The 16,160-nt window shown below is 47.2% G+C and overlaps 1 protein-coding gene across 5 annotated transcripts in view; it reads right to left on the reverse strand.

Annotated features, from left to right (window-relative positions):
• Positions 1-15,396, reverse strand: part of DHX30 (DExH-box helicase 30) — a 41,827-nt gene extending 26,431 nt beyond the window's left edge. Inside the window, exons 1-2 of one of the 5 annotated variants that reach the window (XM_057402827.1) lie at positions 15,324-15,396; positions 5,276-5,326 (exon numbers count right to left, since the gene is read on the reverse strand). In XM_057402827.1, the coding sequence (XP_057258810.1) occupies positions 5,276-5,326; positions 15,324-15,381 (109 nt within the window). In that variant the 5' untranslated portion in view covers positions 15,382-15,396. Of the gene's footprint in view, positions 1-727; positions 1,175-1,195; positions 1,497-5,275; positions 5,327-9,728; positions 9,832-15,323 lie in introns of those variants that run through there. The other 4 variants (XM_057402829.1, XR_008971398.1, XM_057402830.1 and 1 more) reach the window with 4 other exon arrangements.
• Between the last annotated feature and the right edge of the window lie 764 nt (positions 15,397-16,160).

Raw genomic sequence — 16,160 nt, forward strand, 5'->3', positions numbered from 1 at the left:
TGTAACAATTCCTTCTGAACTGCAGGAAAATGTTTACCCTTCAAACACCTGAAGCCCATGCCCTCTCACACCCAGCTCTGCTGCAGGCTGAAGGACTGACATTCAAACGCGAAAATAAATCTTCCAAGCTTTACACAGAGACATCATCGGTGGCCGGGTTTATGGATGCTGCAAATACTAGGACTGGTGCTCGCAAGAGCTGTCCGTATCCCGATCAGCGTTTCTTTCCACTTAGGCGACAAGCCTACCTGGTGGAAGGCCAGACCGAAGCCCTTTGTACATGCAACACAGATAAAGCAACGCTCCGAGCCACCCACAGCGTGCTCCAGCTCTGACCTAACGGAACTTGCTGCAGAGATGGCAGAGCAGTTTTCCTAGCGGATGCTCGATGGGCGTGCTCAAACCATCAGGATTTCTAGCCAAAGAATCAGTTCTGATTTCTCCCTCGCGTCAAGCCACAGCGGGTGATCAGAAGCAGCGAGGACTTTAGGCCAGGGCTGACTCGGCCAGGCTTCAAACCGGCGACCTTGAGCAGAAGGGCTCCGCACCCCCTTTCTTTTCTTTGGAGAAACCCAATTCTCCTACCAACAAAGAGCGTCGCGGACCCGCGCAGATGCCACAAAGGCCTCGGCCCTCGCTGCCCGACGAAGCTCTCCGCGCTGCCCCCGCCGGGCTGCCCCCACCGACCGCCTCCTCCCCGCCCCCCTGCCAGCGGCCGGCCCGTTACCTGCGGCGGCAGCAGCGCAGCCGTGCGTGCAGACACCGCCGCAGCTCGCCGGCTCCTCTCCCTTGCCGCGCATCCCGGCGAGGAGCCCTCTGCCCGGGGCAGGGTCGCTCAAGGCCGCTCTCCCGCGATGGCCGCCCGCCCGCGACGCGGCCCCGGTTGCCCCTCCCAGGCGGCAGCGAAGGAGGTGTGGTGTGCCGGCGGCCCGATGCGGCGCGGCCCAGCCGCCCGGAGCGGAAGGAGGCCGGCGGGCGGCGCGGCCCGGCTGCAGGCGCGGGAGCGGGGGAGGGACGTACGGCGCGTTCACGCTCCCTCCTCCCAGCACCGGGGCAGCGGGGCTCGCTCCTCCCTTCCGCTGCGTGCGGGGCCGGCGCGACTTGGCTTCCCCGAGCGCCGGGCCGCGCACACCGGGGGCGCCGCCTGTTCCTCCCTCTCTCCCCCCAGCCCCGCCTCGCCTCGCCCCCGGCTCACCCTTCACCATGGCGGCGTCCACCTCCTCCTCGGCGCCCGCCTCTTCCTCCTGCTTCACCTCTCCGGAACTCTCGGGCGCCGGCAGCCGTGTGCAGAGCCCGCGCGCCCCCGGCGCAGCCCGGTAGCAACGGCAGAGGCGCAGCGGCCCCGCCGAGCCGCAGGCTGCCGCCGCCTGCAGCAGCAACCCCAGCGCCGCCATCTTGAGGGTGTCCGGCGTAGGCCTCAGGCAGGGCGCCCCGGCAGAGAAGTTGCAGCCGCGCCGCAGCGACCCCCGGCGGCGGGGAGGACCTCGCGTCGGCGAGCTTCCTGCACCCCGTGAGCTGTACGCGGAGGGTGATAAGCCCTCGGGTGGAGGGTTCCCGGGTAGCGTCCCCTCACGCCACCCGGGAGCTGTCTCCACAAAGCCGAGGAACGGAAAAGGACGAGAAAAAGATCCCTCTTTCGTGTTCCTGCGGAACACACAGAGGCCAAGAGCAGGAGGAGTTAGGGGTGAAGTGCTGCACTACGTGCTGAGGCTTGAAACCAGCAAAAAGACGTTTTCTTCCACTTCTGAAAACTCAACTGCACTTGCACTATCGAGCTCCACTAGCCCTGCCTTGAGCTGTTCGTCCTCCTGACATGTGCTCGTCAGGTGGAAACAACACAGCAAGTCAAAACGTGTGCTCAGGCATGAAGGATCCATCAAATGCTATGCAAGTCGCCTGAAAGGGTTTTGTGGGTGTTTCGTAGCTGTTTCGTAGCCCTTCCCACCCACCCCCCATACCCCCCCGAAAATAGGATGTCTTCACACACGCTCAAAGAAACATTACCACAAGAAGACAAGTCCTTTGCTCCAAGATCTGAGCAGCCTGTGATGATGCCGCAAACACAATCCACTTGACCATTCCTCCAAACACGGATTTTATTTTGGAATCGTTACTAACCTTCTCTAATTAGAGGGGGGGAAAAACCCACACATGCAATTTTTGTTATGCTTTCAACAGTGTTTGGTTGCCCTCAGCTCCACTCCTGCACATGCTTATTGCAATCCTTGCTCATTTACAGGTCAAGTGATCTTTCTGATTGCTTTTATACAAGTGAATGCAAGAAAGGGAAATTCAGGAATTGTTCTGGAACTTGCAAGTTGTTTCAGGTTAAGACATCTTTTCATATCTTAAGCTCTACATGCACCCCACCTGCACCCTAATGCACACGTAGGCAGACAACGTAATTCATGTTCAAGTGTATGTTGCTAAAGATTGCTGCAACCCATTGTTTAAAAATGTGTGAGATTAACACTAAAAAGTCAATCAGGCAGCAGGCAGCACCATCCCATCTCACATTTTTCCCTACTTCAAGTCAACTGCCCTGCTACTTGGTTCTATCCAAATTATTTTGTATCCCAGGCATAAAATTCTCCAGGCTGTAGTGCTGGATGAAATTCAGGCACTACAGGATTTTTTATTATTAACTTTTAAAGTCTGAATTACTTTTCTAAGCAATTTAGGTATAAATTTTATTATCTCTTGCTGCAACATACACCTGGAACTACCAGCTGCATGTGTCTTTAAACCACAGTATCAGCTTTATGTCAAATATCTTGTTACTTGGTGAATATTCTGTGTGTAAACCAAAAATGAATGGATGTTTAACTGCTGTGATGAAAAAAGGGGATTTTTGAGTTGTTTGGGGGGTATTTGATTGTTTTTCAATCAGAAGGAGAAACCTTCAAGAAGCACAAAGGGATTAAATAACAATTTACCACTTGTGTTTTACAAACACTGTATTCCGCAAGAAGAGGTTCAAGAAGTGGCAAGTTATCAAATAAAACCCTGTATAAAAAGCAACTTTGAAGGAGCACACATAAACACTCAAAATAAAACAATCTTACAACACCAAATCCACATTTTTCCAACACACTTTAGAACCCCTGTGAATTAGGCAGGGATTATCTGTGTAATTATTTTTTAGCTAAATTTAACCAAAAGCAAACAAAACCCCAGATCTTGAAGCAGCACCAGAAGACACATCTTTTTTAAAAGACATGAAAGTTATTCTGGCACTACAGTTATAAAAATTACAAATTTTAAGAGCACTGGTCCTAAAAAAGATATCAATCTTGTTAGACAAGTCACCCAATTTAAAGAAATTAATTATACACAAATCTTTTGATAGCTCACAGCACCAACTCTTACTTTCAGAAATAAACTTCAGTTGGTTTGGAAATAAAAGCTTCAAGAAGGACTAGAAAGAAAGGGTGGCTGGAAATAGTATTAGTGAACATTAATACATTCTTCTGGGTAGATATATCTACCATGAAACAACTTAATTTGTCAGAGCTGCTGGTTTATTTAGTGTTTTCTCAAGATCTAGATGAGGCAAGAAGCCATCCAGCAGTGAAGAAGAAAGATAATTATCACAGCTACTAAGCTGGTTCAAGTTGTGAACATCAGAGAAGAAACTCAAAAGGTAACAAGAGCCCTAAGGAGATGAAAACCATGGTTGGAGACCACAATGATTAAAAGCAAAACAAAAGGAAACAGGTAAGAGAAGTACGTGTCTGGGGAAAATCTTGGAAGGACAGTCAGTGGGAATGATAAATCTGGGAAAGGATGCTGAAAGGCATCCAGTGTGCTGGGACCCAGAAAGCAAGTTGTGAGCAGGGCTAGTGGTTTGTCACGGTTAAAAATATAAAAATCATCTTACAGGCACAGAACAAATAGTTGACTCAATTTATTAAAAAATTCCAGAAGTTGCAGGCTCCACATAACACAAATATCTTTATTTTGCATAGATGAGCGTTAAAAAGCATATAATCGCTTCAAGCCACCTTCCCCAGCTTTGCCAGCTCAGGCTCACTTGATGAGCTGGGGTTAACTCATCTTCTCTAGCCAAGCCTCTACAGAAGTATCAGCACTACACAGAAGCTTGTTAACAAGCCACAGTACGTTCCAGACTTCCTTTTCCCTCAGAGTACAAGTGTTAGAGCACCAGGAGTCCCAGCCCCAGCCTGGTCATGACAAACCACTAGTCTGCACAGGGAGTTTTCATTTTCTCTCTTTCCAGGTCACTCTATTTGACAAGATGAGAGGGGTTTTATTCATTCCCCAACTAAAATTACTTTGTACATAATTAATGCCCTGGACATATAAAGCTTTCTGGGAATTTGTCTTTTACATATGGAACCCACGATACGGGTGACTCACTCCCATGGCAGCGTTACAAGAGTGGTTGATACACTGTTGTCTTCCCAAAGGCTAACGCAAAAGCATTACTTCCCTGCAACGGGAAGCAGTGATCTACCACCAGTTCAGCCGTAGCCGAGATATTTTATTCCATTCTATGTCCCTTATTTTAAGGCCAAATAACAGAGTTTGGAAAAGAATGATAAAAGAAACAAAAACAGGCAGTGACTGGAGCGTTTCTTAAGGAGACAGGATGGAAAGAAAGAGGTTGGCAAAGGAATGACATGGGAAAAAAGGGCATAATAGTTAACAGATATTTGAAGTATGCAGACATCAAAGCACTTACTGAACTGGTACAAAGAGATGCAGGTGTCTTTAGGAGGGTAAAATTGAAAGGGGAAGAAAAAAGCCTTTACTTTAAGCTAAATAGCAAACAAGTCTACATTGTCAGCCACTAGGTAACACACCAGTTCTCCTCCCCTCCCAAATTCTGCTCTTTCCTGAAATACTCTGGTACTCACTGTAACAGAGCTCATCTGCAACACTTTTAACTCCTGCCACACTTAACTCCAGTGCTACACTAACCAAGGCAAAATTGTGGTTATGTCAGTGCCAACCACCACCCCGGTTTTACACTGTCAGTCTCCCCTCAGAAATAAAGTGGATCAGACGTAACAATCAACATCCTAAGCATCACAGCTATCACTAGTTCAAGTACTGTCACCTTAACTTCCCTGTTTGGCTTGAATGCCTTGAGTTGGAAGTCTGACAAAGCCATCTGTAGGACAAACCTCTCATTTATCCAGTGTAATTCTTACAAATGATTTCTTTTTTTCATCAATCTGCTATAGTATTAAAGCTCCAAACAAAGAAAAAATAAACAAGAGTTGAATTGAAGATTGTCTCTGGTCCTTACCTTTCAGGGAATTCAGCGAGAACATCTCCATCACAGTGAAAAGGGTGATTCCTAGAGAAGCAAGAGGTAGCAAGAAGAAACAGGGAATTAGAATTACTATTTCCTTTCAGATGTTTCAAGTGCATAGTGCTTCTGAAAGTACCTGTCTTTAGCACAAAGCTGATTGCCCTCAACAGGTTTCACATTAGTGTTTATATCCTGGTTCACCTGACAGGGCACATACTATTTGCTATCCCATTGGAAGTGGCTGCTCTGTGCTCAAAGGGAGGAAGCATCTTCCCAACTACTGGTCTGTTGGTTTTAGAAGTGCTTTGTCTCTGTAGAGTATTGATTTGGAGGTAAGCTTTTAAAACCTTCCTAAGTCAAAATGGCAGAAGTAGGTAGTCCACTGCCATTATAGCAGCCTTCCAATATCTAAAGCGGCTGACAAGAAAGCTGGAGAGGGGCTTTTGACAAGACCAGGTAGGGACAGGACAAAGGGGAATGGCTTTAAATTTAGAGAGGGGAGATTTTGATGAGATCTGAGGAAGAAGGTCTTCCCTGTGAGGGTAGTGAAGCCCTGGCACAGGCTGCCCAGAGAAGCTGTGGCTGCCCCATCCCTGACAGCGTCCAAGGCCAGGCTGGATGGGGCTTGGAGCAGCCTGGCCTAGTGGAAGATGTCCCTGCCCATGGCAGGGGGTTGGAACTGTAACTGGATGATCTTTAAGGTCCCTTCCAGTCTGTGATTCTGTGATTATTGCCCCTTTTTAAATAAAAACAGAAGGAGGAGATATGTGCTTTTAATAATGTTCTTTGCTGAAATTATGTTAAGCTTCCTATTTTAATTTCTTTCTTAGATAGCTTTCACTCAAAAAAAAAAATCAATTCTGATTTAGGGTCTTTCATCTGTCATGCCAAATATTAAATCCATTTTAGGCACTCTTAATAAGAGAGTAATAAGGATTTTCTAAGCAACTTGGATCAGACAGGTGAGGCTCCTCATTTACACAAAGTTAACATTAACTATTCAACTAATGGCTATTCCTGCGCACACAATTAATATCCTGCAATTATTATGCTTTCAAATAATTCACTTTCACTTTAATCAAGGGCAAGATTACTGTTTACTTCAACAACAGCAAACAAGGCCTAAAATAACAGCACTCTTGGAAGAGAACTCTGGACATGACACCTTGTTCAGCAAGTCACCTCCCCACAGGCACATGAAAGCGAATGGGCTGTGGCTGACAAGTCTACACTTTCCATTTTCCAATGACTGAATAAACAAAACCACAGTTATTTGGCTTGTTTAAAAATGATAAACCATACATGCTGTAGTAATTATCAAGGCTGGCAGAGAAAAACATCCCTCATATAACTAACTCACCACACGGAACAAAGTTAGAAAACTCTTTTGTGGTAGTCGAGCAAGATTCTTAAGGCTGAAGCATTCAACCATGGAGCAAAGTCATGGGAGGAATGCAAACTGAAAGTACAGAAAACAGATCACATAGCACTGTGGTGCTCCCTTCATGTAGGGATCATCACAGTCTAGGTAAAAACCATCTTAAAGCCAACATTATTTTGGACAAATTATATGAGTCCAATATCACCTCAACACAAAACAGTAAATCCTTGAGCACTTTGAAGTTAGGACAAGGGGGAATGGCTTTAAGCTGACAGAAGGGAGACTTAGATGAGATATTACAGGAAGATCTTACAAAGATTCTTCCCTGTGAGGGTGGTGAGGCCCTGGCACAGGTTGCCCAGAGAAGCTGTGGCTGCCCCATCCCTGGCATTGTTCAAGGCCAGGTGGGATGGGGCTTAAAGCAACCTGGTCTAGTGGAAGGTGTCCTTGCCCATGGCAGGGGGTTAAAAATGGATCAGCTTTAAGTTCCCTTTCAACACAAACCACTCTGGGATTCTATGAAATTTGCAACAGATTCTTAAATGTAAGTAACAGAAGTATTGGCTGCATCTTCCTCCCAGATTTTTAAGCATGACAAAAAATGGGGAAGCTGCTTGCAGCCAGACTCAGTGTATTGCAGAGAATGCAGGGAAGTTTACAATAGCTTCCAGGGGCAATGTACTGTTCAGGCAGATAAACTGCACACCTTACCTATAGAGTGTGAATCAGTGGCAAAGCACAAAGAACATCTCACCTGCACTGGGATAGACCGAAGGGCACTTCCAAAAATAACTGCAAGGTGAAGTTGAAGAAAACGGTCTTTTCAGCTCAAGACCAAGAACAAAATAATTGAAAACCCTCCATGGATGAGTGTAAAAGATTAACAACCAAGACCCCCAATGACCAGCAAGATGCCAACAAAACTGTTATTCATAATTGTGCCTGTAGACACCCTGTGGAGACAGGACCCTTACCGTGCAATCAGTAACAGTCCTGAGCTAAAAGAGTCAGGTGGGGGGTGGGGGGGCACAGGGACAGCACAGGGAAGAGAACAGAGGCTCAAAGAGATGAAACGATTCATGGTAGGCCCATGAATCCTACTGGTGAGAGATCCCTTACTGATCACAGGGAGGAATTTGAGCACTTCAAGCTGGACCACCCAGTAAGAACACATTCAAAGCACAGAGAGAAGAGTTTGGACAGACAAGCTTAAGTTTAAGGTACAGGTCATTAAGAGATCAGACCCTGCCGTAGCATCAACAGATTACTCAGGCCCGGATCCCATGGATCTGAACACAGAGGATCCCAAAATGGGAACCAGTTTTTAGCACAGCCAGCAGCCTGGTGGAAACCCCAGGGGTTTTGTTGCTCAAGATCCTGATACCAAAATATAAAAGGTGTCCAACTATGGCAGCTGCTTCACCATTCATAGAAATGAAGGGGATGCATGGACATCATTGTACAGGGGACACATTGGAAGATTGAAAACCTATCTTGTCAGGCTTGGATGACAGGAGAGAGATGTGGGGCCTCATGGGATACTGGATTTATGAAGAAGTGGACCATGACGATTCTTACAGACAAGGCAACAGTTCATCTGGAAAAAGAATCAACCATGCAAAATGACACCATCAAACTGCAGAGCCACTCATGCCTTGTACTTGGCACCATACTAGAATCCCAGATGGCAAAACAGACACAAAAAGTTTGTTAGCGTTAGATTTAATGCTCATACTGCAAAGGCAAAGAGTTGAACCAGTGAATATGGCACTGGAAACTATTGGATAAAATCTCAGAGGCCTGGGAACTAGGTCTTTGCTGGATTTCCTTGATCCATTTGAAAACAGCTACAAGTGTGTATGAAGAGAAACCACACCCCAGGAAAAATACATCAAGATGCAGTATCACAGAATTTCTGGTCATTGCCTACTGTGGATATTCCAGCAATGTACAAAAAAAGTATAGCCCTGAGTACTCTGTCATGAGAACAAAGAAGAAACTGTGTTGTCGTACATATCCTTCACCCCAAGGATCACCTATCCTGGGGGTCATGAAAGGCAAAAGCTTGACTTTCAGCTCTTTGGGCTGAAGAAGTAATGCGAGAAACCTCTCGTTACCAATCCAGATTCTGTAAGACTTTCATTACTGACGAGTTGGAAGAAGGAATAATTAAGTGCTAGAGGTAGGACTGGGCACTTAGATGCTCTTAGGCACCCACTACTCCCAAGACCAAGTGCTGTGGACTAAACAGGTGACCCAGAGTGATGGTTTAAATGACCACGGGGGGGGGGGGGGGGGGGGAATGGTGCCAATAGTGACAAAAAAAGCATGTTACAGGAAGGTAAGGGGAGAGAAAAGGGCTGTGAGCAATGCCGAAGAACAGCTCTGTAACTGCAGCGAAGACTCCTCTATGGCGCTCACGAAGAAAGCAGGGGAAAGCCCAGGAGCCGAGCTCCCCAAGCCGTTTCCCGAACAGGGGCTCCGCTACCCCTCCAGCCGGAGCTGTCCCCGCCGGCCGCTCGCCCAAGCCCCCGAGAGGAGAGGCGCCCGAGAGCTCGGCCGGTCGGATGCGCTCTGCGGGTCCCCGCGGCGGCACCAGTCAACAGCCTGCGCCCCCGCCCCGCACACGTCCGGTGCCCCACCGGCGGAGCATCCCCGGCCACCCCGCCCGGCTCCGCGCCGGCCGGCCGCGCAGGCCCAGGCCCCCGCCCGCCCCTTCCCGCGGGCCGGGGCTCCCCTCAGGCCGAGACTCCCACCCCCTGGGCGGGCACCGCGCCCGGGCTCGGCCACCGCCCCCCACCGTGCCCCGGGGCTCCGCGCCGCTCGGTCCCGCTGCTGTCGCCCGGCACATCGCCTTAGCCCTACCGGTCGCCCCGCCGCCGTCTCCCGCCCGGGCTCCGACTCGGAGCCATCCTCCCCCTTCTTCCCCTTCCTCCCGCCGCCCTTCCTCAGGCCGCTGTCCCTCCCGGGCCTCGACCGCGCGTTCCGAGCCGCGATTCCGCCACGCACCGAGTGACCCGAGTCTCCCCGGGCGGAGGAGCGCCGGTCCCGCTCCCCGATACCGACCTCCTCACAACCAACTCTCTAGCGCCGGTCGGCCACTACTCGGACTACAACTCCCAAGAGCCCCCGCAATCCGCTTCCGGGGCACCCCCCGCTCCCACCGCCGGCTTTTTCTCCCCGGATGTGAAACCTCCCCAACTGAGAGAGGCACCAGTGTGAGGCGGGCACGGGGTGGGGTCTGTCCTGTCCCCAAGGCAACGGCTGTCGCCTGTGAGCGGTGGGGCCTTCTGCGTCTCTGTAGCTGCCGTAACCCGCTGCCCAGCCCGGCCCTTTCGGCGGCTTCCGGCCGCTGCCGTCGCCACTGCGCTCCCGCCGGCCTCACCGCCACTGGCAGCGGCCGTTCGTGGCGCCTCCTCTGCCTCAGCGCGGCGCTGGCGGTCCGCGGCCGCGAGGGGAGGGACGGCCGGTGCCAGCCCCCACTTAACTTCCCGGAGCTGGAGGCCTTCGGGGAGATGAGGGTGTACGTGGGGCAGCAGGACCGGGCCCCTCGCGTGAGTCTGGGCCTCCCCGGCGGGAGACCGGGCGGGAGCGGCGGTGGGATACTGTCGGCGGTGGAGTGAGCTCCACAGCAGGAGCTGCTGGCCCTGTTGCCCGATTAAGGGGAAGCCACGTGCATCATTAATGCATCGATATACTAAGCAGCCACCAACCTTAACGACCATGTAAATATGGAACTGACTCACTGTATGTATCTATAGGTAGAAACTTACTCCTGATTCTTAAATACTCACTGGTTAGTTGGATCTGCTGAGTGCCCCCGGTGCAGGAGCTCGTTGTCCTAGAGTAGGCTTACTATGGGCTGAAACTGGACTGGGCTAGTTCTTTCTCCAAAGCAGGACAAGGCTCATCACTGCTGCTCGTTGGAGTAAACCTAGTGTAAGCAAAAAGAAGCAGCCTTTGTGCCCTGTGTTACTAAGCCCCAGATTGTAATAATCACCTATTAAACACTCCAGACAGTGCCCAAAGATATAAGTGGCAACCCATAAAACAGCGTGGAAGTCTTACAAGATTTCCCCAGCTTTTCCCTGCCATCAGAAGCTGAAACGGGAGGAATGTGCAAGGCCCGGTTCCTCCACTTGGGTTCCCCACAGCCATGAGTAAAAGGCATCCTGCTTTCTGCAAAATGCTGAAGTTGCGTGGGTGCAGTTGTGAGCATTGTTAATGGTAAGCAGTGTGGGAGCTTAATTTATGAGTTGCCACCATAGTATGGACTCACCAGCAGTGTGAACACAGCAAGGTAAATGGGGGAAAAGACAGGCTTAAAATGTTAATGTCTTAAGTTCTGTGTGGTAACTGAATGCTAAACTCAATGTGGTTTTGATGCAAGTTTTAGGAACTACCACCCAACAGCTGATTTGCACACAAAGTTCTTCACTTGTGTTTTCTGTCCCTTTTTAGTCACTGTGAGTTTTTTAATCATCCATGTATTTATAAAATAAACCTTTCCAAGTACTAATCCCAATAAAAGCTCTGATTTGGTGATATTAAAATAATTTTTTAAAACATTCTTGCTACATAAAAGCTTTTTTTTGTAGAATCCCAGAATGGTTTGGATTGGAAGGGGCCTTAAAAGTCATTCAGTTCCACCCCCCTGCCACAGGCAGGGACACCTTCCACTAGACCAGGTTGCTCAAAACCCTGTCCAACCTGGCCTTGAACACTGCCAGGGACGGGGCAGCCACAGCTTCTTGTTTTCCCAGGGAACTGCTAAGATGCCTGGGATGATTTAAGCTTACTGCATTTAGCTATTTCTCACTGTGGGCTGCAGGCCACAGCTGTCTTCATGTCAGCTGTACAAAGGACACGAACCAAAACATGATGGAAAAGAAGTCAGCTCAGGGCAAGAGTGTGTCAAACTGGAATTTCCCCTAATTTGTCTGCCTGCTTGCAGAAGAAAAAGCCAAAGTAAGACAGTATGCATATGGGACAGGAGAAAGTGGCAAAGAATCGAGGAAATTCATGTCTCTAGCTGATGCTTTGGGGTCTCCAGCTACTGCACCTTTAGTCAGAAGATGGAATTTGAAGTAAAATTATTTCTGTGGACTATGAAGGCTGAAATGTTAGTGGGTGACCTTCCTCCCTCTGCAGTGTGTACAGATCAGAACAAGGATAATAAAAGAAAGTGTTAAGAAGGGTAACTTCTGCCATTATTACCAGTTTAGCTTAAAAAGCCTTCGGAATGATTCCAAGGGCATCTTTTTGTTAAGTAATGAGCAAAACAATTCATCTCTGGGGGTTTAGAATGGAAAATTGCTTTAATACAATGACTTTGTAGAGAATATGTCAAGCCATCTAAAGCAAGATCATTTAATTATAGTTCTTTACTTGCTTCCTACTGATGATAATATCTTTAGTGGTATTATTTTGTGCTCTCTTTTCCAAGTAACCCAAGAGATGCCACAAAGGCTGAGTTTAGATCTAAATACAGTTGTAACTGTATTTAACGGGGGTTTTAGTATATACAGTTGTTTACAGTATTTACAGATTTTACAGTTATTTTAATGGTATTTTTACAGGTTTTAACTGTATTTTTAACATCCTTGTAACTTTAAAATTAAGATAAAAACCATGAGCAGCATTTTGAATTTTCTTTGTTCCCAAGCTTTATCTGTTAATCTAGTTCTGTTCTGAAAAAAGAAACCAACCCAAACCCCACAACTTAAAGTACCCCATCCAGCAAAACTAACAGGAAACAGTCTCCTGTGTGTTGCCCTCTAGTAACCAAATTGTTGTACAACCAGTACAGCTCTTCACTGCATTCCTGCCCCATCCACCACTCGCCATAGTTTATCTGGACACCTAAAAATCCATGTATTTTGCCTGCCATATCTCCTAAAGTGTCATTCCTGTATTAACCTCTCTTCTGCCCATATCCCTTCACCATCAGCTGTACGACTGACAGCAAGGAGTGCAAAAACCAGGAAACCTGCTGGATAATTGTGTTTGGACAGCTTGAGCCTATAGCAGTGCATGTGGGAAAGGGCTGATTTTACTCTTCCTTTCCATAGGAGGACTCGGTATCTCTGCATTAAAAAAAAAAAAAAAGTAAGTTTATTTGGAACTACGTAGCAACTATAAAAGTTCTCAGAAGAGGTGCCAAAGGGTCAGCACCACCTAAGTGACAGTGCTGCTTTAGGAAATAAAGACATCCCTGTGCTTAAATGACAATAGAGACATGTCTGGTTGATAGATCTCTTTCCTAAATGATGTTCCTAACAAATCATGGAAATTCTATATGAAAACAGACACATAAAAGTACACACACACAAAATATTCTGGTTTTTGAGGCTGAAAACTGTTTCATGTTTTCAACTAGTACAAGCAATGAAGCCTTATAATGCTGAGAGAATATCCTTTTTGATTTGATTTTCATTTACTGTCTTTTATTACAACACATTTATTATATTCATTCAATTAATTGAGTGGCTGATATTCTTTGTAGACCTTTTAAGATCTAACACCTTTATGACCCCACTATGTTAGACTTGCTCAGACTGTTCTGCCTGTGGTTATACTTGTAGTCCTAAAGACAAAGAGCCTAATACTATGTTAATGTCAGCTTTTTAGAAACTCATTGTCAGAAGTGCTCAGGCCAATTGCTTCTCTTTCTGTCCCAGTACCTGGAGGATACTGAAAAACAGTGTAGCACTGAGAAAAAGTATTCCCATTTTATTTCAAGCTTTCTTAGGATGGTCTTTAAGGTCCCTTCCAATCCAAACCATTCTAGGATTCTAGGATTCTATGACTTACAGAAACCACATTGTTGAGAAAGTGGGCATAACTACCAAAAAAAAAGGCGGAGAAGCAAGAAAATTGATCTAGTTAAACAGCCTACCTCAAGAGCTCCTTTGACTCAGACAATTATTTAATAACTCAATAACTCAGGAAAGGTTAGATTCTACTGAAACCACTAAACAAAGACCAACAGCAATGTATAAGAAAAATTTAACTTCTGAGATGGAATTTGATGAGCCAATCACTGACACTGTTAAAAAGAACAACAACAAAACATAAAGTTTAAAGACACAAGAAACAGGAAACTGGTTTAAAAGAAAAGAAAGAAGAAGAATCACAAACCCAAGAAAGGAACGTCTGTCTGGCATCATACACTAGTTGTAATCAACAGCACTACCAAGAAAGATTGTTTCCTAATCCTCTCTGTTGTGAAGGAGGATGTTAAAAGTTTTCTGCTATACCTTTTAAAGCTGCTGGTAATCTTGATAACATTAAATGTCACAAAAAGAGATATTGGAGCAAACTGATAAATTGCTTTTTAAATTAAGTGCAAGAATTGTGGAAGAAAATTGTGCAGTCAAGCTGCTAAAAAAAAACATAAAAAATGCCTCTAAAGGTAGTTGTCAGACTGGATTGTCAGCAGATAATACATCATGTTTTAATTTTTTATATGAAACTCCATGTTTTCATTTCCAATATCTCCTTATATCTCTTGTGATGAGACATGACAGGATTGAGGTAATTCTGGGATAGTAAAACAAGTTACATGTGCCAAGTTCTGGGCTGGTCAAGAAAATGTGTGTATTTCCCCCTAGCCCCCGCTATGAAATAGTTATAAAACAACCAGTGATGTCTCACTGTATGAAGTACCTTTATAATCTCTTCCCAATTAAACACTAGTATTAGAAAAATCTTAATTCCTTGGAAGAGGACTGGCTCATTAAGGATTTTTGGGGAAAAAAACCCTCCTCTTTACCTTCTTAAATGCTCTTTTTCTTCTTTTTCCGTGCTTTGCCTTGTCTCAGGCACCTTTTTTGTGGTCTTAATTGTTATAAAGGATACAATTTTCTTCTGGATTACATTAGCCTGAAAATACAACCAGGAACAACACTATCTCTCTGGCTGCAGCTGTACCGTAAACCTTTGGGAAAAGGTTTTGTGTGGGCAAATGAAACAGTTGTTGACATTAAATTCTGAAGTGTTGCTTTTAGCTTGTCACTGTGGCAGAAATATTAAATCTGATGTTAACATTTTTTAGAAACTATGTTCTCAATCTGCTACGTATCACATTAACAGACTCCCCCAATATAACATTATAGGGTACAATAGCTATTTTCAATAAAATTTCAAATAACTTCTTAAATTTCAAAAAGCTTCTTTAAACATCCCGCCTTCTGATGAGCATGTACAAAAGCATTGTTTCTTCAGCCTTAGTGTTTCTGTTGGTGGTCTCTGTGCTTTGGGAGCTCCTGGCAACTTCTCTGTGTTGTTTTCAGGTGTTATTGCCTATACAATACTGCTCTCCTGGTACTGTCATGCTAACCCTGCTTAGCTAAGTATCCTACCCCACAGTGTTATTTTACAGAAAACTACAAAAAGATGACACAGGAAGATGCTGGCTAAAAGAGACTAGATACAGTAAACCACGATGTATCCGAGGTGTTGGCTTTGACTGTGGCTGCTTGTCACACAGCCTCTGGCAAAGGAGGCTTTCCCTGACTAGATGGTCAGAGGCCCACTGCGATCAGGGATTATAGTTATAGCTTTTAATTATTATTATTATTATTGATTTTTTCCCAATTTTGCCCATTATTCTGAATGACCAAAACTGAGAATTCTGTTCAGAAGATGCTTGCAAACTACCTGCTGTGGAAAGCCAGTTCCTCTCACTGCTGCAAGCATGGGCACCTCCTTCCTTCATGCCCAGACACAATGGAAAGCCCTCAGGAAGCTGGCTGAATGTTGACTTTTCATTACTTGGCTGTATTAATCACCGAGACACTTTTATAATTGGATTACCATATAAAATAGATGGAGGGTGGAGCAAGGGCTCTGCAGAGGAAGCAGGCCATTGGACTGGATGGATGTGTTCTTTGTTTCACCCTGCCCGGGCGTGCAGCTAGGCCGAGGGTTGACTTCTGACTGCCTGATGCCTTCAGTGTCCGAGCGACCGGTGCAGCCGCAACCGTGCCGCTCCAGGAACAAGTACCGGCCATACCCCCTGCGTCCCTCAGTATAGAGACACGGCCACCTCCGAGGAGTTATATAGGCGCGGCGGGGAAGGAGGCGGGAGGGTTGACAGTTATGATTGGCTCCCCAGCCTGTCACCCTCACTGTTCCTCCTCCCCTAGCACGTGCCGGCACTGTTTACCATTTCTGGTTGGTTGGCGCAGCGAGGGCGTGCTCCAGCAGCCAATGGGCGGCCGGCGGCGGGAGGAGCGGATTTAGGGGGCTGGTGTTCGCCTGCGTACCGCCCTGCGGCTGAAGCGCGGGGCGCCGGTCGGCCCCGGGAGGCTCCTGTACCGGTCCTGAGGCACGGCTCTGTCCCCCCCTGAACGGCAGCGGCGGCAGCAGCTTTGAGGCCCGCCAGGTCGCGCTGTGGAGTCGGCTGAGGGCGCTGCAGGGCGTCGGAGAGCGGCGGCTGGGGCGGTTCCGTCGTGGAGAGCGGGGCGGGCGGCGGAGGGGAAAGGCCCCACAGTG

This window comes from Pezoporus wallicus, unplaced genomic scaffold (genome assembly GCF_028554395.1).
Source record: "Pezoporus wallicus isolate ANWC-B61680 ecotype Strahan unplaced genomic scaffold, APGP_CSIRO_Pwel_v1 contig_8057, whole genome shotgun sequence".
Lineage (NCBI taxonomy): Eukaryota > Metazoa > Chordata > Aves > Psittaciformes > Psittacidae > Pezoporus > Pezoporus wallicus.